This window comes from Prunus avium, chromosome 4, assembly GCF_965620075.1.
Source record: "Prunus avium chromosome 4, drPruAviu1.hap1.1, whole genome shotgun sequence".
NCBI classification, from domain to species: Eukaryota; Viridiplantae; Streptophyta; class Magnoliopsida; order Rosales; family Rosaceae; genus Prunus; species Prunus avium.
The window spans coordinates 24,316,657-24,337,509 of record NC_142287.1 but is presented as its reverse complement, the minus strand read 5'-3'; the positions used below and the strand labels follow the sequence as shown (position 1 = coordinate 24,337,509).

At 43.6% G+C, this 20,853-nt stretch overlaps 2 protein-coding genes across 2 annotated transcripts; both read left to right on the top strand.

The window, feature by feature from the left end:
* The first annotated feature begins 468 nt into the window (after positions 1–468).
* On the top strand, positions 469–11,402 carry LOC110773337 (uncharacterized). The gene is made up of 2 exons (XM_021977847.2): positions 469–909; positions 9,021–11,402. Exons 1-2 carry the CDS (start codon positions 469–471, stop codon positions 11,400–11,402), a joined length of 2,823 nt encoding a protein of 940 aa, XP_021833539.2.
* Positions 11,403–12,571: 1,169 nt separating this feature from the next.
* LOC110773336 (uncharacterized) lies at positions 12,572–18,655 on the top strand. Its single transcript, XM_021977846.2, has 2 exons — positions 12,572–13,771; positions 16,970–18,655. The coding sequence occupies exons 1-2, from the start codon at positions 12,572–12,574 to the stop codon at positions 18,653–18,655; spliced, it is 2,886 nt and encodes a 961-aa protein (XP_021833538.2).
* Positions 18,656–20,853: the final 2,198 nt, after the last annotated feature.

Below are 20,853 nucleotides of genomic sequence, written 5' to 3'. Positions count from 1 at the left end.
GAAACAAACAATATGTAATTTATGTAACCACTTTATAAAATGCATCAAAATATTACTTAAATATCACTCATCTTGTATTTTTTGATACAAAAGTATCAATTAACTTTACATATAATCAAGTTGACAATTGCCCTAGGTCCTAGAAATTTCAACTTTGATGTTGAATATATCATTCCCTTGTATTTTATTTCTTAATTTATTTAAGTAGGTTAATTGACTTAAGCTATAAGTTTGAAAAACAATTAGGCATGTACTGAGTTTTATCTTTTTAAATTTTGAATTGTATAATTCGACAAGTTTTTTTACACTTTTTTTTTTTCGGTTAAAAAATAAATAACATAGGTATATAAGGGTTTATACAAATTGGGGCCTAGGTGACCGCCTTCCCTGCTTATGCCCAAGGCCTATTTTGTTCTTGTTCATGTTCTTGTTGACGATCTTTCTCCCAATACGCATGACCTAAAACCTATGGCTATCTCCATTAACTGCAAGTCTTGTTCTGCTATAACCACCATTACTATACTCCCATACCTTCTTCTCATATTCCTCACTGTTTTAACCACCTTCTCTTGGAACTCAGTTTCAGTCTCTGCTGCAGCTGTTGGTCAAGTCTCTTATGCCGATCATTGTGCTTCAATTGTTCCCGAGTCAACCGTGAAACCCTACAATATACGACGTAGTTACTTTGGCTATCCCCTAACAGGTTACTACAATGGTGGTGGCAGTGGAATTCTCAGTCCAAAGTCATCAGATCATGTCCAAAACTCATTTGAATTCACCCCCTTGAGTGTTAGCGAAACTGATGTACAAGGCTTATTCAAGCTTGGAGCACATATACGTTTTCTTAGAGCCAGAACATATTACTTTGTGGGAAATTCCACAATTAGCCATAGGGGTTCTGCATCAAATCTGTGGGAACCGAATTAAATCACCCTAGGTCAAATAATTCCTTCCATTTGGGGATTATTTGACCTAATTGGGAGTTACTCAATTTAATTGGGAGTTACCCAATTAAATTGGCAATTACCTAATTAAAATGGGGATTGATTTGATTCCTACCCTAATTAGGGATTTGATTTAAATTAGATAAATCAAATCCCTAATTAATCAAATCTCGCCTAATAGGGGAGGAATAATTCCTTTCCATCTACGGAATTATTCCTCTGAAACCCTAGCCTCCGAGGCTCCTATAAATACCTAGCTACACACAAGGGTTCAGGTACGTCTAAATTCCTACTGAAACTCTGCAGAAATTATCCTTCACAAACCCTAGCCACCATCTTCTTTCTCTCTCTCTCACACAAGGCTCCGGCCTCCACACACGGCTCCGGCCACCCGGTTTTCCTTGAAACACCCATCCTAACTTAGGCATCGGAGGGCCTTTGGCCAACACCCCCCGGGTGTGGTCCTTTTACTCCGATCTATTTTGCAGGGAGAGAGAGGTGCGGAGAAGACGAAGGAATCTTTAGGCGAATATTCCCGTGGGAGGAAATTTGCTCCCACAAATTGGTGCTTTCATTGAGAGCGCGAAATTATACTCAAAGCGTGCTCCAAATTCATTTTCCACAACTTTTTCCAATCAACCATGGTCGATACAAGACGTTCGAAGAGTAACACCACCACGACGGGCCCGTCTCATGGTTTCGTGGTGGAAGCCTCTCTGCAACCTCACGGTATCGTGGCTACCAACGCCTTGCGTCCGCCTCTAAGTGCTCCGCAGCCACCTCCAACTGCCGGAATTGCAGAACAGCCGCCACAGACAGCTGCTGGAATTGCAGAACAGCCACCACGTGGTCCTGTGACCTGCACAGCCTTGCAGCTGCAAGCGCCAACGGCCGGAGCTGCTCTGCCGCGCCCTCCTGCTGTCGGAACACAGCAGCGGCCACACCACTCAACTGCCGGACCTGCTGCACAGCCCTACGGCTACTTTGACGCCTCCCCTGTCTTGGAGCAGATCCATCCTTTCCCTCCTCTGCCACCACACTTGACGTACGCACCTGTGTACGCTTCTAATGGAGCCCTAGCCCATATGCCATTGGGCCCGATGCACTCCTCTGGTCAGGTGGACCTTAACTCACGGGTTGATCAACTTACACAAAGAGTCGACGATCAGAACAACCTGATTGGCCAGCTACTCAGGCAGATCAACTTGAACCAAGGCCCTAACCTTGGACCCCGTGACGAGGAGAGGAGGACACACGAGCATGTTAGCGAGAAGTTCGAGAGGTCCCAAGCTGGTCAGGCAAGGGCAAACGGGCAGGGGAGAGAACGAGATCGTGCTGACGAGACGCAGACATCTGCAAGTCGCACTCTGAGCCGGTCGACGATCCGTTCAAGGTTAGGTCCAAGGACTAATGTACGTGAAAGGCTGGGCCCACAGTCCAATGTCCACGCCCGCTTAGGCCCACAAGGAAGTAACCAATCCAGGCTGGGCTCACAAGGAGCTCGAGTTCGTGAACAATCGTGTGACGAGCACAACAATCGACGCTCACCAGCCCGCTCGAGGACCAACACGCGGCAGCAAGCCGTAGAGGACTCCTCACAAGCTCAATCTCCTAATCTGCCCCACGGGCAGAACAACCAAGGGGATCGACCCTTGGGAACCGAGGAGGAAGTTAACCAGCGGCGCTTGAGACACCGAAGACATCGACCTGAACCACCAGCCCTGCGGGCAGAGGATGTCGAGAAGTTAGTGAATGACCGACTCCAAAGTCTCCAACTTAAAGGAAGCATGGAGGAGGCCTCGTGCAAGGAAATTGATCAAGTCGACTGCACACCCTTTACAGACGAGGTGGAACGGGCTCCGCCGCCGAAGCGGTTCACAACGCCATCCATCACTCCGTTCAAGGGAGACTCTGACCCGGAGAGCCATTTGAGGCACTTCAAGAGTGCCATGATCCTGTACAAGGCAGACGATGCCCTGATGTGCAAAGTGTTCGCGATGACTCTGCGAGGAGCAGCTCAAGATTGGTTCCACACTCTACTGTCCGCGTCAATAGGCAACTTCAAGGAGTTCGCCCTCATTTTCATAAAGGAGTACACCTCCTACAAGACGGTCAGAAAGCATGCAGACCACTTGTTCAACATGCACAAGAAACCAGATGAGTCTCTTCGAGACTACCTCAGACGGTTCAAGGCTGAGAAGGCGAACATCATAGGATGCAATGACCAAGTTGCATCCTCAGCTTTCAAGAAGGGCTTGCCAACCGAACATGAGCTGTATCGTGAGCTGGCCATAACTCCAAGCCAAACCTTGGCAGAGGTCTTCGCGACGGCAGAGCGCTACGCACTTTGGGATGATGATCGTATTGCTGCGAAAAAAGCCAGCAAGCAGGCTGATCACCCGCCCAAGCAGGCGAGCCAAAAGAGTAACAAGTTCGAGAACAAAGCCCGAGACAAGCGCAGATCGCGGCCCCAAGAGGGAGGCTCGGAAACAGGAACCTTCACTGAGTTCACTATCCCAATCCACCAGATCCTGGCACAAGTGAAGGACAAGCCGTGGGTGAGGAGACCGCCGCCCCTGAGGGGAGACCCGTCTAAGAGGGATGCCAGTAAGTACTGCGCATTCCATGGGGAGCATGGTCATTACACAAACAACTGCAACGCCTGGAAAAGGCACCTTGAGGAGCTGGTCAGAGACGGCTATTGCACAGAATTCGTTGCAAAGAAGGCCATCCAACAGATCGAGGATCGTGATGCGGCTGCCAAGGAACCTCCCCAAAAGGTCATACGGATCAACACCATTCTAGCTGACTCCCAGGAGTCCTGGCTGACCACCAAGGAGCGCAAGAGGAAGATCGCGCAGGCGACTTATGTCTCCCAAGTCACAACGGGCGTACCAGTCATTGCAGATACACCCATCATCGGCTTTCAGAAGAAGGACTTGATCGGGCTTGATCTGCCGCACAATGACGCCCTAGTAATCTGCATCCAAATTGAACAAGCTGTGATCGAGCGAGTTCACGTGGACGAGGGCAGCACAGCCAATATCCTGCAACTATCTGTTATCCAACAAATGGGATTGGAGCCCAAGATCAGCAAACTTGCCAGATCACTCACCGGCTTCAATGGGGCCACGTCAATCACTGTTGGGACAATTGACCTAGACGTCCGCTCACCCCCAGTGGTCTGCTCGCAAACCTTCATGGTCATTGACGAGGTCTCTCCCTACAACGGGATTTTGGGCCGACCATGGATCAGTAAGATCGAAGCCATCACATCTGCTCTACACCAGAAGATCCGCTACCCCATCCCTGGAGGCGGTATCGGGCAGATCAACAGTGATCAAGCCATGGCAAGGAGATGCACAGCCCAAGGGCTCAAGAAGAGCAAACAACTGCAGTTCACACCAGTAATGCAGGCTACTGACGTGGCAGGAAACTCTCCCAGCAGACAAGCAAGCCCGAACGGGAAGGGAGTTGCTACCTCAAAATAGCAATTAAGGAGCCAGGATCAAGGCGAGGGAATCCGCCCGGAAGACTCCCCTGAAAAGGGTTGGAAGCCTGAGGATGACGTTGAGCTAGTACCCCCTGATCCTGGCCCGCCAGACAAAGAAGCGCAGATCGGCTCGCGCCAGAATCCAAACGAGACGGATCGAGATGAGGGAATCCGCCCGGAAGGCTCCCTTGAACAAGGTTGGAAGCCTGAGGAAGACGTTGAGTTAGTACCCCTCGATCCTGACCAGCCAGACAAAAAAGCGCGGATCGGCTCGCGCCTAAGCCTAGACGAGAAGGTGGAGCTGACCACCTTCCTCCAAAAGAACAAAGACATATTCGCATGGTCGCCATCGGACATGCCTGGCATCGACCCGAACATCATCTGCCACCGACTTCATGTCAACCATGCCAGCAAACCTGTGGTGCAGAAGAGACGCAATTTCGCTCCAGAGCGAGTTGCGATCATCGAAGCCGAGATCGATAAGCTTCTAGCTGCCGGCTTCATTGAAGAGGTCTCCTACTCAGAATGGCTGGCCAACGTTGTACTGGTGGCAAAGCAAGAAAAGGGCAAATGGAGAGTTTGTGTCGATTACACCGACCTCAACAAGGCTTGCCCTAAAGACAACTTCCCATTGCCGAGAATCGATCAGCTCGTGGATTCAACTTCCGGCAATCAGCTGCTCAGCTTCATGGGCGCCTACTCCGGCTATAATCAAATCCTAATGTACGAAGATGACAAGGCGAAGACTTCTTTCATCATAGAAAGAGGGACCTACTGCTACAAGGTCATGCCTTTTGGGCTGAAGAACGGCGGAGCAACCTACCAAAGGCTCGTGAATAAAATTTTCAAGGAGCAGATCGGCAAGACCATGGAAGTCTATGTGGATGACATGTTGGTCAAAGCCCCTAAGCGAGCAGACCACATCAAGAATCTCACTGAGGCGTTCAGCCTGCTTCGCCAGTATCGCATGAAGTTGAATCCAAGTAAGTGCACATTTGGTGTGTCGTCCGGTCGATTCCTGGGATACCTAGTAACTTAACGAGGTATCGAGGCACACCCACGCCAAATCAAGGCCATTCTCGAGATGAAGTCACCTTCAACAGTAAAGGAAATACAAAGTCTGACGGGCAGAGCAGCGGCCCTCAACCGATTCCTCTCGAGATCCACCGACAAGTGCAGACCATTCTTCAAGGCTTTAAAGAAGGGGCAAAGAGATAAATGGGACGAGGAGTGCGAAGAAGCTTTCCAGAATTTGAAGACTTACCTCACTTCACCTCCCCTGCTCTCGAAGCCAGTTCCTGGTGAAGACTTGTTCGTGTACCTGGCGGTGTCCAACTCAGCCGTCAGCTCAGCTCTCATCCGAGAAGAACTGGGGGCCCAACATCCGGTATTCTACACGTCAAAAGCCCTTCTCGATGCAGAGACTCGCTACCCAAAATTGGAGAAGCTCATTTTGTCCCTTGTAGTTTCCGCGAGAAAGCTACGACCCTACTACCAAGGTCATCGAGTCATCGTCATGACCGACTTTCCTTTGAGGTCAATCCTGCACAGCCCTGACGCGTCTCAACGACTCATGAAGTGGGCTATAGAGCTAAGCCAATACGACCTCCTCTACCGGCCGAAGACTGCAATAAAAGCCTAGGCTTTAGCAGACTTTGTCGCAGAATTCACGCCATCGGCCGAAGAAGAGAAGCTGGTCAGCAAAAAGAAGGAAAGTTCGAGAGCAGACAAGACCTCCGATGAACCTGACCAACTCAGAGACATGTGGCAGTTGCGCGTAGATGGAGCGTCGAACCAAAAAGGAGCTGGGGCAGGTGTCGTCATCATCACTCCGGATGGAACCCTGTTGGAGCAAGCTATCACGCTTGGCTTCCCAGCCTCAAACAACGAGGCAGAATACGAGGCATTGCTCGCTGGCTTGCGCTTGGCAAAGGAGCTGTCAATCAAGAAGCTGGCCATCTACTCAGATTCCCAGCTGATCACAAATCAAGCCTCAGGAGAATACATGGCGAAGCACCCAAGGATGATCTTGTACCTTGACAAAGTCCAAGAGCTGTTGAAGGCGTTTCCTACCTTCACCATCCAACAAGTGCCTTGAGCAGAGAACGCGCATGCAGACGCACTGGCAAGCTTAGGATCAGCACTTGATACCCAGTTCAGACGCTCTATCCCGGTCGAGCACCTTGACCAGCCAAGCATAGAAGAGGCAGAACAGCCAAACTTGATGCAGATCGACGAGGATCCTAGCTGGCAAGACCCCATCATTGACTACCTGGTGAACGAAAACTTACCCATGGACAAGTCTGAGGCTCGAAAAATCAAACAAAAAGCTGCGAGGTACTACATGAAAGGTGACATGCTTGTTTGCAGATCATACTCCGGCCCTCACCTTACTTGCATCAAGTACCCGCAGACGCTCGAGGTTCTTTGCAAAATACACGACGGCGAATGTGGAAATCACGCTGGGGGCAGATCGCTTGCCCAGAAAGCTCTCAGCATAGGCTACTTCTGGCCTACCATGCGCCAAGACTCCACAGAGTATGCTCAAAGATGTGATCGGTGCCAACGATATAAGCCGATCCCTGGCTTGCCAGCTGAGGAATACCATCCGCAGAACAGTCCATGGCCTTTCATGCAATGGGCCATCAACTTGGTGGGACCTATGCCGACAGCACCTACCAACATACACTCGCAGGCGACAAGCCCCACCTCCATTGCAGACAAGCTGCTCCTCGAAGCACAAACTCAATGGAGCCTTTTTCAAGCGCTATGTCCCCGACATGCACACACAGGCTACAAGCCTTACCTCCATTGTAGGCAAGCTACTTCTCGAGTACAAATTCAATGGAGTCTCTTTCAAGCGCTATGCCTCCGGACATACACTTACGAGATACAATGAGAATTGAAGTTTGAAAGACAACTGAAAATTCCCTTACAAAGCTGCCAACCAGTCAAGTTCAACAAGAAATGAACCTGATTCTGCTCAACCGGCATCATCTGCTCAACAGCCCCAGCTGCCTCCTCCTCCGCATCTGCCCTAATCTCATCAGCCGGGCCACCTTTGGCTTCGTCTTCCTACATTGCAACTTCATCAGCTACCTGCTCTTCAACTGCTTCTACATCCACAGCATTGAGCTGCTCACTTTGAGCAGGGGGCAAGTCAAGATAGAGCTGCTCACCATCTTCATGTTCGAGAGGGCAACAAGGAGGAGCACCGTTCCTGCAGTCCAAGTATACCAGCTTGTATGCATTAGCAGCAATTTTCATGCTTGGATGCCTCCGTGGCTTCAACATGAGTGTCAAACTTGACCAGCAGAGCTCTCACCGACTCCTGGATCGGTAGTTTGCGCAACTGAAGGACTTTTTGCTCGAGCAGACGATTTTTTATCTCTCTTGGCTACAACTTGCAACATTGAGTCAGCTCCGCACTTGACTGTTCGTGGCTTTGCAGACGAGTCGTGACTGCTGAACAGAGGCACAGTCTTCTCAGTTTGATCCCCGGATCAGTGCAAGCAACCCAAACCTTGCTTCTATGCAGCCTCTTTATAAGGCAGATCACTGGTTTTGGGCAGTTCAACCGGAGACTTGAGCAGAATATCCCGAACCTCCTGTATGCTACTGACATGCTTACTATTCACACTGACGAGGCGCTTGATCATAGCAAACGAGGCAGGAGCAACTTCCATAAGGACCTTCTCAGCAGACGAGACCCTCCTTGAGGAAGACTTGCTCGTGGCAGAAAAAGGTCTCGGCTGCTTTGGCTGTGGAGACGTATTCCTTGATCGTGAGACTACGACTTCATCGTGGGCAGATCTACAGCTAGACTGCCCAAGCCAAAGTCCAATTGGCAAGTCAAATACCTCCTCAACTCAGGAGCCCAAATCCAAGAAGGAAGCCCAGTTGCAGTTGGACATCCCAATAGATAATTCACATCTCCTACATGCCACCACGCGCCATGCAGAAGCTGGGGGGCATTTGTGGGAACCGAATTAAATCACCCTAGGTCAAATAATTCCTTCCATTTGGGGATTATTTGACCTAATTGGGAGTTACTCAATTTAATTGGGAGTTACCCAATTAAATTGGCAATTACCTAATTAAAATGGGGATTGATTTGATTCCTACCCTAATTAGGGATTTGATTTAAATCAGATAAATCAAATCCCTAATTAATCAAATCTCGCCTAATAGGGGAGGAATAATTCCTTTCCATCTACGGAATTATTCCTCTGAAACCCTAGCCTCCGAGGCTCCTATAAATACCTAGCTACACACAAGGGTTCAGGTACGTCTAAATTCCTACTGAAACTCTGCAGAAATTATCCTTCACAAACCCTAGCCACCATCTTCTTTCTCTCTCTCTCACACAAGGCTCCGGCCTCCACACACGGCTCCGGCCACCCGGTTTTCCTTGAAACACCCATCCTAACTTAGGCATCGGAGGGCCTTTGGCCAACACCCCCCGGGTGTGGTCCTTTTACTCCGATCTATTTTGCAGGGAGAGAGAGGTGCGGAGAAGACGAAGGAATCTTTAGGCGAATATTCCCGTGGGAGGAAATTTGCTCCCACAAAATCCTTATCGGCGAAGAACATCTTTACTGTTTTGGCTAGATGGGTTCTGGTCAGCATCTTCTGGGAATGTTTGTATGGTTGGATCATTAGTTTCTTATTACTCAAAGGGACATAATCCTGTGCAAACTCCTAATGTTGTTATTAAGCTACATAATCTCATGAATTCCAGTAGTTTTACAACTTTGATTAGTGGAACCTTACAGAGCTTGTCTAAGGATGATCCAAATAATTTTGAACCAGTCTCCATTTTGATGCTTCCTAGTAGGAATTACCAGTACACCCTGGTTTCGAATAAATCCGATAACAGCTGCTCTAGTTCAAATAACTATGGAACTGATGATCCCGAAAGTTCTATGAAAATAGAGAGATTTTGTTTAGAACTCTCAAGAAGAGTACTAAATCATGAGTTTGATATCAAATATTCAAGCCATTGTGATTCTGCAAAGAACTGCAGTCCAATTTCTGCGTCTAATTTGCCTCGGGTTGTGTTGCTGAAGGCCATCGAGTGTTCAGAGGATACACGAAGGTTGAGAGTCCTGGTGCAATTTGCAGACAGTAGAAGGCCCTGGAATCAGAGACCATTTGTTCCCAATACAACTTTGGTTGGGGAAGGCTCATGGGATGCAAAGAAAAATCAACTATGTGTTGTTGCTTGTCATTTCTTGGATGCAGCAGATTCTTGGAATAATACTCATGTCGGTGATTGTTCAACAAGATTGAGCTTGAGATTTCCTGCAATATGGACAATTGGAAACACAAGTAGCATTGTGGGGCAAATTTGGAGCAACAAAACTGTGAGAGAGTCAGGTTACTTCAACAAGATCACATTTGAAAGTCCTCAGAATGAATTTAGAAGGTTTCTACTTCCAGGCCAGAAATATGAGTACACGAAAATTGATGAGGTAACGAAGTTGTGCCCGAGAAGGAAGCCTAGAGTTAGCGCTAATGATAAGACTAACATATACCCGAATCCATTTTCTTATGACATGAGCTTCGACATGTCAGCCAAAAATTCTAGAGGAGTAGTTTCTTGGGGCAGTTCTGTCCCTTTCTCTGTTGGCAATCGGTTTTATAACCAGCATTGGCATCCGATGAAAGATGCCGATTCAATTGCAAGTACTGAAGCTCCTGTCAGTGCACCTGTGAGCTACAGGTACAACATTAGCTACAAAATAAGCATCAAACTGCTATCTAATGCAAAGTTGGGCAATACATCAGTTTTAAATGAAGTACTGCTGATTTCTGGTGAAGGGATCTATGATGAAACAGAAGGAAGCCTGTGCATGATAGGCTGCAGAAATCTGGGCTCAAAGAGTCTACAAGCACCAACTGATTCTGTTGATTGTGAAATTATTGTAAATTTTCAGTTCCCTCCATCAAATTCTTCTGGTTTTATCAAGGGAGGAATTGAAAGCAAGCGAAAAAAGTCTGATCCTCTTTATTTTGAACATTTGGATCTCTCTTCAGCTGCTGCTTATGCAGATGAAGCAGAACGATCCATGTGGAGGATGGATGTAGAGATCACCTTGGCTCTTGTATCCACCACACTTGCATGTATTTTTGTTGCATTACAACTCTTCCATGTGAAAAATCATCCTGATGTGCTTCCCTCCATTTCCATTTTCATGCTACTAATTCTAACTCTGGGCTACATGATTCCTCTTATGCTAAATTTTGAAGCCATGTTCACAAAAAACACCAATCACCGGAAAGCATTCCTTGGAAGTAGTGGATGGCTTGAAGTTAATGAGGTGATTGTAAGGGCATTAACAATGGTAGGTTTCTTGTTGAAACTCCGTCTTCTGAGCCTAACATGGTCAGCAAGATCCGTGAACAACGGAACCCAAAACGAGCTCTGGGTCATGGAGAAGAAGGCTTTCATTGTGGCTTTACCTGTATATGTTGCAGGGACTTTAGCTGCTTTGTTTCTGATGGATTGGAGAAAGATTGGCACTAATGATGTGGTGCTTTCAGGTTATCATGAGCATCCGATTTGGGGTGCCTTGAAATCTTATGCTGGTTTGGTCTTGGATAGTTTCTTGTTGCCTCAAATTCTACTCAACATGTTCTGCACATCAAAGGAGAAGTCTCTGTCTGTTTCATTCTACTTGGGAACGACTTTTATTCGAGTGCTGCCGCATGCATATGATCTTTACAGGTCTCGCAGCTCTGCTCATCACCAATTGAATGAGGCATACATTTATGCAAGTCCTGTGGCAGATTTTTACTCCACTGCTTGGGATGTCATCATTCCTTTTGTAGGTCTACTGTTTGTGGGGATCATTTACTTGCAGCAGAAGTTTGGCGGTCTTTGCATTGTTCCTCAAAAGTTGAGAGAGTTGGGCGAATATGAGAAGGTCCCTACTGTTACTGAAGGCAAATTGCCAAAGTGACGTGGGTGTAACTCTCTCAGGTATGCAGACTGTTGAGAGAATTGGACATTATATTCTCTATCTGCTGCTATTTTGTTTCTTTCGTATTTTCTCAGGAAGGAATTTAAACTTGTGGGGAGTATGTTAAACAGTAATAGATCCTGCACCGGTTTAGTTTCACAAATTATGTGCAAAAGTGTTATTTTAGGGAAACAACCGGTAATTGAGGTGTTGTGTTCTGTAGGTCATGGAAAATGGCCACCTCTCTGTTGCTCTACTTTTCTAATTAGGCTGGAAAATGTCAAAGTCTTGTCATTTTGATTCTCTTTCTTATCCTCTTTTCTAGAAGCGTTTTAGAACTGCACTTTTTAAATGTATGCACTCTGTTTATCATAAGGAAACTGCTTTACAAATAACACAATGGCTGTCCAAGTGTTGCTTGATATTCACTGAAATTACATTCCTAAAGGGTTTTTATCTTTTCGTTATGCTGGGTTCGAATCTTCTCTCTTCTCTCCCCCAATATCGCTTGTATTAAAAAAAAAAATGTTCCAATTTACGTTACTGAAACCAATTGAGCTATAGGTGGAGGTGGAATAGCTCAACCAATTGAGCCATACCCCACTGATCAATTACATACCATTTTATAAGACCAAAATTATAACTTTTCCTGAATCTAATAGCGACATCCTGTCATGAGACGAAATTGTCATGCTAAGATTTTCAAAGTCAACGAAATCACAAAAGAGAACAAACTATGTAAATTAAACATAAATACAATTTCAATATATACAAGGAGCAAACATAAATTGCCATGCAATATGATTCGAGGGAAACATAAACTTTTACAAAAGTACACAACAAATTAGTTTATGGAGATTCAAGGGAATGGATACTTTTGATCAAACCTACCATAGAATTAATAAATTGATTTTTGTGATTGGTTTTTCACCTTAATTATCAAACTGTTCGAATTGTGTAAAACTTTTTGTGTGGAATTAAAACTGAAGAAAACTTCAATGGATAGAGGACTATTCTGGGTCAGTGGGATGGTGGTTGACCTGGTACTCATGACCTGGTACATACATGGCCTGTTTTGCTAAGTACATAGATAGAACATTGCATTGCTTTTTTGTGTCTTGTTCTTGTCCTTGTTCTTGTTCTTGTTCATGATCTTTCTTCCAATACACATGACCAAAGAACCTATGGCTATCTTCATGAACTGCAAGTCTTGTTCCGCTATAACCACCATTAATACACAGCCAAACCTTCTTCTCATATTCCTCTTTCTTTTAACCACCTTTTCTTGGAACCCAGTTTCATTCTTTGCTGCAGCTGTTGATCAAGTCTCTTATGCTGATCATTGTGCTTCAATTGTTCCCGAGTCAACCCCGAAACCACACGCAGTATCTGGACATTTTTTCAATCACCAGATAGGTTACTACACTGGTGGCGGCAGTGGAATTCTTAGTCCAAATTCACCATTTCGGCTCAATTCGATTCTATTCAACACCTGGAATATTACAGAAACTAATGTACAAGGCTTATTCAAGCTTCAAGCAAATCTTCAATTTGAAAGCGCCAGAACACTTTATTATGTGGGAGATTCCACAAGTAGCAGACCTCAATATCCTGGTGGCATCTATAACTATAAGGACTCTGGATCAAATCAATATCAACGAAGATCAATAGAGTTTCTGTTAGATGGGTTCTGGTCAGCATCTTCAGGGAAGGTTTGTATGGTTGGATCAGGTATTGGTAATTACTTGAATGAACGTAATTCTTTGCAAAATCTTTATGTTGTTCTTAAGCTCTATAATCTCATGAATTCCACTAGTATTACTAGTTTGACTAGTGGAACCTTAGAGAGCTTGTCTAAGAATGATCCAAATAACTTTGAACCAGTCTCCATTTTGATGCTTCCTAGAATGAACTACCAGTACACTCTGGTTTCAAATAAATCTGATAACAGCTTCCCTGGTACTGGAAGTGATGATCCCAAAAGTTCTTTGCAAATACAGACATTTTGTTCAACACTTTCCAGAAAGGTACTTGATTATGATTTGGATCTCAAATATTCAAGCCATTGCGTTTCTGCAAAGAGCTGCACTCCGTTTGTTGCATCTGATGTGCCGCACATTGTGTCTTTGAAGCCTATTGAGTGTTTCGAGGATACACGAAGGTTGAGAGTTCTGGTGAAATTTTCAGCCAGTGGCACTGTCTGGTATCGGAGGAGTTTCGATCCCAATACAACATTGGTTGGGGAAGGCGCATGGGATCCAAGGAAAAATCAGCTGTTTCTTGTTGCTTGCCAATTCTTAGATGCAGCAGGTTCTTGGAATAATACTCATGTGGGCGATTGTTCAACAAGATTGAACTTGAGATTTCCTGCAATATGGACTATTTTTTTTTTTTTTTTTTGAATAGAAACTTATATATTCAAAATAGAAACAAGAACACAGAACAGGAACAAGCGGATAAGGAATCCACAGAGCAAAGCAAAAGCAGGGAGCAACAGCACCCACTAGAGAACACGCCTAAAAGGAAAAGAAACAGCCAAGAAAAATCAAACAACCAGAACTAGAGCAAAAGAGAACTAGGAGGCCATCATTTCACTGCCGCACACAAATCACGACAAATAGCGGAAGCAGACAAATCCTTAAAGATATTGGTGACAGAAGCCCATAAAGCCGCCCAAAACTTCACTCTATCCCAAAGCTCGTCCACCCCCACCCCCTTGTAGTCCTCGAAAATCCTTCTATTCCGTTCAATCCATAAATTCCAAAAAAGAGCCTGAACTAAGCACCCCCAAAGGACTTTAGCCTTTTTCCCTTTACCCAGAGCAACAAAATTGGAGGAAAATAATTCAAAACAACCTTTAGGGGTGACCCAGACAGCACCAACTTCCTTCAGCAGTGACCACCAAATCTGAATAGAATAAGGGCAATGAATGAACAGGTGATCCACACACTCCCCAGCAGAATTGCAAAGCACACACCAATGGGGGGATAAACACGTAAAGGGGCGATGACGCTGCATCAGATCGCACGTATTAACTCTTCCAATGGCAGCTTGCCAAACGAAAACCTTGACCTTAGGAGGGGTTTTACTTTTCCAAATCAGATTGTACGGAGGAAAACTCTCCGCAGGCTCGTTATCATGAATGAAAGAATAGAAGGAGTGGCAGGAGAACAGCCCGGTCTGGTCAAGCTTCCATCTTCTGTAATCCATCCTGGAAGGGATAAGTCTAACATCATCAAGGATAACCAACAGCCTAGTCACCTCATCTAGTTCCCCCACCGTGAGGTTCCTTCTAAACCCAAGGTCCCAACTGTGAGGAAACACACCGTGACTCAAAGTAGTAGAGATGTTGGCATTCTGCTTGCTGGACAAATTGAAAAGTCTGGGAAAAACCTCTTTGAGAACTCCCCCCTTGCACCAATCATCCTCCCAAAATCTCACCTTTTCCCCGCTTCCCACCACAAGGTCGCAGCCAAGAAGAAACACCGGATAGCCACGCGAAATGTTATTCCACGGTTTACTACAAGAACTACGCAACGGAATACAAGCGTTCCAACCGTTAGCACTCTCCCCGTAAATGCTACTAATCACCTTGTGCCAAAGAGAGTCCGGTTCAATGGGAAACCGCCACAGCCATTTGGCGCACAACACCTTGTTTCTAGACTTTAAAGACCCCACCCCTAAGCCACCGTTGCTTTTTGATTTCCCAACTATCTCCCACTTAACCAAATGAGAAGTCTTCCCATCGTCCATGCCCTCCCACAAGAAGTCTCTCATCAGCTTCTCAACATTCTTCGCAATACTAATAGGCAATTTGAAAAGAGACATGTAATAAATGGGAATACTGCTTAAGACGGCCTGAATCAAAGTTAGCCTTCCACCTTTGGAAAGGCAAGCCTTCTTCCAATTTTGCAGCCTTTTTTCCACCCTCTCCACAACTGGGTCCCAAAAACAAAGAGCTCTGGGATTCCCACCAAGGGGGAGACCCAGGTACAAAGTAGGCCAGACTCCCAACTCGCAGCCCCAATCCCCAGCCAACCCAGAAACTACCTCTTCAGAATGATTAATGCCAACTAAAGAACATTTCTCCTTATTAATTCTCATACCTGAAATGAAACAGAACAGGTCTAATATCTCAAGAAGATTGTGCCAATACTCCAACTTATCCCCGATAAAAAACATCGTGTCGTCGGCAAACTGGAGGTGAGAAACCTCCACCATATCATGGCCCACAACAAGACCGTGAAACACATCCAAGTCCTGAGCTTTCTCAAGAATGCGGCTGAGAACGTCGATCACCAAAATGAAAAGAAAAGGAGAAAGAGGGTCTCCTTGTCTCAATCCTCTAGAAGCCTTGAACTTACCTCTAGGTCTGCCGTTGATCATAACAGAAAAATTTGCCGATTCAAGACAACCTCTAATCCAACTTCTCCACCTTTCCCCAAACCCTTTTCTAAGCAATACATCATCTACAAAGTGCCACTCCACATGATCATAGGCCTTTTCAAAGTCGATTTTGAAAGCCAAGCCAACTTTCTTACGACTCTTGCACTCCTCCACTACCTCATTAGCAATCAAGGCAGCGTCTAAAATCTGTCTATCTCTCACAAAAGCTCCCTGGGAAGAGGAGATGGTGCTCCCCATCACCTCCCTCAATCTCGAGGCTAAAACTTTAGAAATCACCTTATACAAGCTTGTCACAAGACTAATAGGCCGGAAATCACTCACTTTAACGGACTCTTTTTTCTTGGGGATAAGGCAAATGAACGTTTCGTTTGTGACCGCGTTGATAATGCCATTGTGGTAGAATTCCTCCAGAGTCTTTAGGAGCTCCACTTTCACAGTATCCCAGCAAGATTGGAAGAGAAGCATGGAGAAACCATCAGGCCCTGGAGATTTATCTCTCCCACAATCGAAAACAACCCTTTTGACCTCCTCTTCATCAAAAGGTCTCTCAAGCCTTGCAGCCTCATCAGAACTAATGCGATTCCAATTCAGGCCCTCCAAACCCCAACCTGCCTCTTCATTACTCCTATAAAGAGTTTTGAAGAAAGAAATTATTTCAGCCTCAATCTCGTCTTCATTAACAAACGTCCCTAATCCCTCCACCTCCAGCCTCTCGATGAGATTCCTCTTTCGCCTACCATTGGCTAAGTGGTGGAAAAAATTAGTGTTCCCGTCGCCATCTCTAGCCCACTCCACTTTACCCCTTGTCTCCATTTTATCTCTTCTTTAATGACCAAATCACCAATCAAGAGAACAAGATCAGCCCTTTCCTTTATTTTGACACTGTCCAGCCCGTGCATACCTTCAAGTCTGTCAATTTCAGCAATTCGCGCTACTGCCAACTTCTTGGCAGCAGCCACATCTCCAAACACCTCTTTACTCCAGACTCTCATTTTCCCCTTTAAGGCTTTCAACCTCCTCATGAAATTATATCCCGGCCATCCATGCAAATGCTCTTCAGCCCACCATTCCTTAAAGTTCCTGTTAAAGTCCGGATGTTCCAACCACATGTTTTCAAAGCGAAAAGGGCCCGGACCCCAAGTCACCTTAGAGGTATCCAGTTCACTGCAATATGGACTATTGGAAGCACTAGTGGGGTTGTAGGGCAAATTTGGAGCAAGAAGGCTGTGACAAAGTCAGGTTATTTCGAAAAGATCACATTTGAAAGCAATCAGAATGAACGTAGAAGAATTCTACTTCCAGGTCAGAAATATGAGTATACTCAAATTGAAAAAGTAACCAAGTTGTGCCCAATATTGAAGACTGGCGCTAATGCTAATAACAAGACTAAAACATACCCGAATCCGTTTTCTTATGACATGCGATTCGATATGTCAGCTAAAAATTCTAGAGGAGTAGTTTCTTGGGGCAGTTCTGTCCCTCTCTCAGTTGGCAGCCAGTTTTACCACCAGAATTGGTATGCAATGAGAAATTCAAACTCAGTTGCAAGCACTGAAGGGTACTCTGTGGATTCTGTGGGTGCACATGTGAGCTATAGCTACAACCACAGGATCACCTACAATATTAGCTACAAAATTAGCATCAAACTGATATCTTATGCAAAGTTGGGAAATACATCAACAGTACACGAAGTGCAGATTTCTGCTGAAGGGATCTATGATGAAACCGAAGGAAGCCTGTGCATGGTAGGCTGTAGAAATCTGGGCTCAAATAATGTACAACCAACAACTGATTCTGTTGATTGTGAAATTGTTGTCAATTTTCAGTTCCCTCCAGCAAATTCTTCTGGTTTTATTAAGGGAAGCATTGAAAGCACGCGAAAAAAGTCCGACCCTCTTTATTTTGAACATTTGGATCTCTCTTCAGCTGCCAGTTATGTGGATGAAGCAAAGCGATCCATTTGGTGGATTGATGTGGAGATCAGCTTGGCTCTTATATCCACCACACTTGCATGTATTTTTGTTGCATTGCAACTCTTCCATGTGAAAAGACATCCTGATGTGCTTCCCTCCATTTCCATTTTCATGCTACTTATTCTAACCCTGGCCTACATGGTTCCTCTTATATTAAATGATGAAGCCATGCTCACAAACAACACCAACCACAGAAAAGTATTCCTTGGACGCGGTGGAGGGCTTGAAGTTAATGAGGTTATTGTAAGGACAATAACCATGGTAGGTTTCTTGTTGAAACTGCGTCTTCTGAGCCTAACATGGTTAGCAAAAGCCACGAACAACAGTCCCCAAAACAAGCTCTGGGTCATGGAGAAGAAGGCTTTCATTGTGGCTTTACCAGTATATGTGGCAGGAGCCTTAGCTGCTTTGCTTCCGATGAATTGGAGGAAGATTGGCACTAACAGTGATGTTCCAGTGCTTTCAGGTTATCAAGAGCACCCCCTTTTGGGTGCCTTGAAATCTTATGCGGGTTTGGTCTTGGATGGTTTTTTGTTGCCTCAAATTCTACTCAACATATTCTGCAAATCAAAGAAGAATGCTCTGTCTGTTTCGTTCTACATCGGAACAACTTTTGTTCAAGTTCTGCCACATGCATATGATCTTTACAGGGCTCAAAACTCTGCTCATCACCCATTGAATGAATCATACATTTATGCAAGTCCTGTGGCAGATTTTTACTCTACTGCTTGGGATGTGATCATTCCTTTTGGAGGTCTATTGTTTGCTGGGATCATTTACTTGCAGCAGAAGTTTGGGGGTCTTTGCATTCTTCCTCAAAAGTTGAGAGAGTTGGGTGAATATGAGAAGCTCCCTACTGTTACTGAAGGGTAATTGCCAAAGTGATCTTATTCTCTATGTGTTGCTGTTTAATTTCTTTCGTATTTTTCTGGCAACTTTGGTATGGTTTACCAAGCTAGATTAATCTTGTGATTCATGTCTTTTTTGTAAATCTCTCGGAATCAGTTTGATTCAGTGATGATATTTGTTTCTGGATAGCTGCATAGTATATTGGATAATCTATTGCATTCTCAATGAAATAGGAAATTAGCTGTATGATGTGTTTGTTTTCTTTGTTAAAGGCTTCTCACTTGTATGGCATACTCTTTTTTTTGCCCCTCATGCTCATCCTCACGTCCTGAGGATAAAGTAATAAGTGTTATACCTTTATAATAATTTCTTTCACCTAGGTGAAATTACATTTTAATAAAGTACTTGCTATGTTGACTTGAGCAATGGAGACAGTCATCGTTAAAGATCATTGGCCTGGATTTACCTACTACTAGGTAGAGTGACATTGTTTAGAACTTTATTGGGTGTCTCACTGTGCCCTGAACAGCCAGATTACTTCCCCTTGATGGCAGAGTCTGTGGGTGTTCTTCATTTTGAAGCCTATCCTTGGGTTTGCAGCATGAAACTCATGATTCAATGTAACATTTGTGAATGGTATTCAAATTTATGCTCACCACCATAAATGTCAAAGATTCATATAATTCTATAGGCATAATATGTCATTGGCGACATTAGTTTTCTTTTCTTACTCTTCTGGATATCTCCTTTTGCATGGAGTTAATATCTATGGATTTATGCCTCTTTTTTTTCATGATGATGAGTAACAAGAATGGTGCAGAAGAGGGTCTTACCGTTGCTTTTCGCTTCACGGATGCTACTATTTCTATTCCCAACCAAGGTATGCTAGATTTTGCTCCTAGAGTACCCACACACGGGCATGTAAATAATATTAAGGACTCAATTAGGCTCGGACATGTAAATAATAAAAGTCAAGCAAATCCTAACATAATAGAGGATCTGAACCCATAAAAAATTGCACAACTTTAAAAGTTTATAATTATTTTAAAAATTGCTTCACAGGCTTTGGCTAATATGAAATCCATCAACCTTTTTGAGGTTCATCAGATATGCCGGAATTCAATTGCAATGGAACATGTAAGTCATTTTCTAAACCCATATATGATATGGTTTAATGCATTGCCTAATTGCTAGACCTAACTATACTTTTAAAAAATATAAATATTTAAAGAGTATAGCCGTGCGGCTATACGCTAAAAATGTATTAGAATATTTTAAAAGAAAATGTTTTATAATTAAGTAATATCTTAGCCATTTTTAATTACTTTAATTAGTAATTGGGTTTTAATTATTATTTCTTTAGTGAATAATTATTATTTAAATATTTTTACTAATTTCATAAATTACTTAATAAATAGTAATTAATGATTTTGTGGACTTTATTTTTATTTTTTTATATACAAAATTAGTTTGTTTAGTTTAATACTTGCAATTAAGTAATATCTTAATCTTATTTAATTATACTCATTACTGTTTTTTAATATTCTTTATTTAATGGATAATTAGTATTTAATTAATTTAATTAATTTCATAAATTACTTAATAAATATTAATTAATTATATTTACTTATCTTAAATGATTTTTTTGGAGTTTTAAAATTATTTTCAATTTTTGAATATATTTTAAAAATAGTTTCAATTATGAGTATTCCAAAAATGAACTAACTCAAGACCCACTCTATGATTATTAAATCTTAATTACTAATTACAGTAATTAAAAATGGCTAAGATATTACTTAATTAATTTTGTGCCGTATAGCCGCGCGGCTATACTTTTAAAATATTCGAATACATTTAAAGCATATAGCCGCGCGGCTATACTCTTTAAATATTAATATATTTTAAAAGTATAGCCGCACACAAAAAGTTTTTATAATTAAGTAATATCTTATCCATTTTTAATTATTTTAATTAGTAATTATATTTTAATTATTATTTCTTTAGTAATATCTTAGCCAAAATATAACAGTTTTAAACTTGACTTCTTCTTATTTTATTTATTTATTTATTTTTAATTTCGAGAAAATGTTTAAACTAGATGGGGACACTCCATCTTAGACGAGACGAGTACAAAAGGATAGCAAAGTATACGAATTTGATTGAAAAAAATGGAAATTACAGAGACTAAAGTAAAAAAAAATATAATCCAAATTATAGGGACC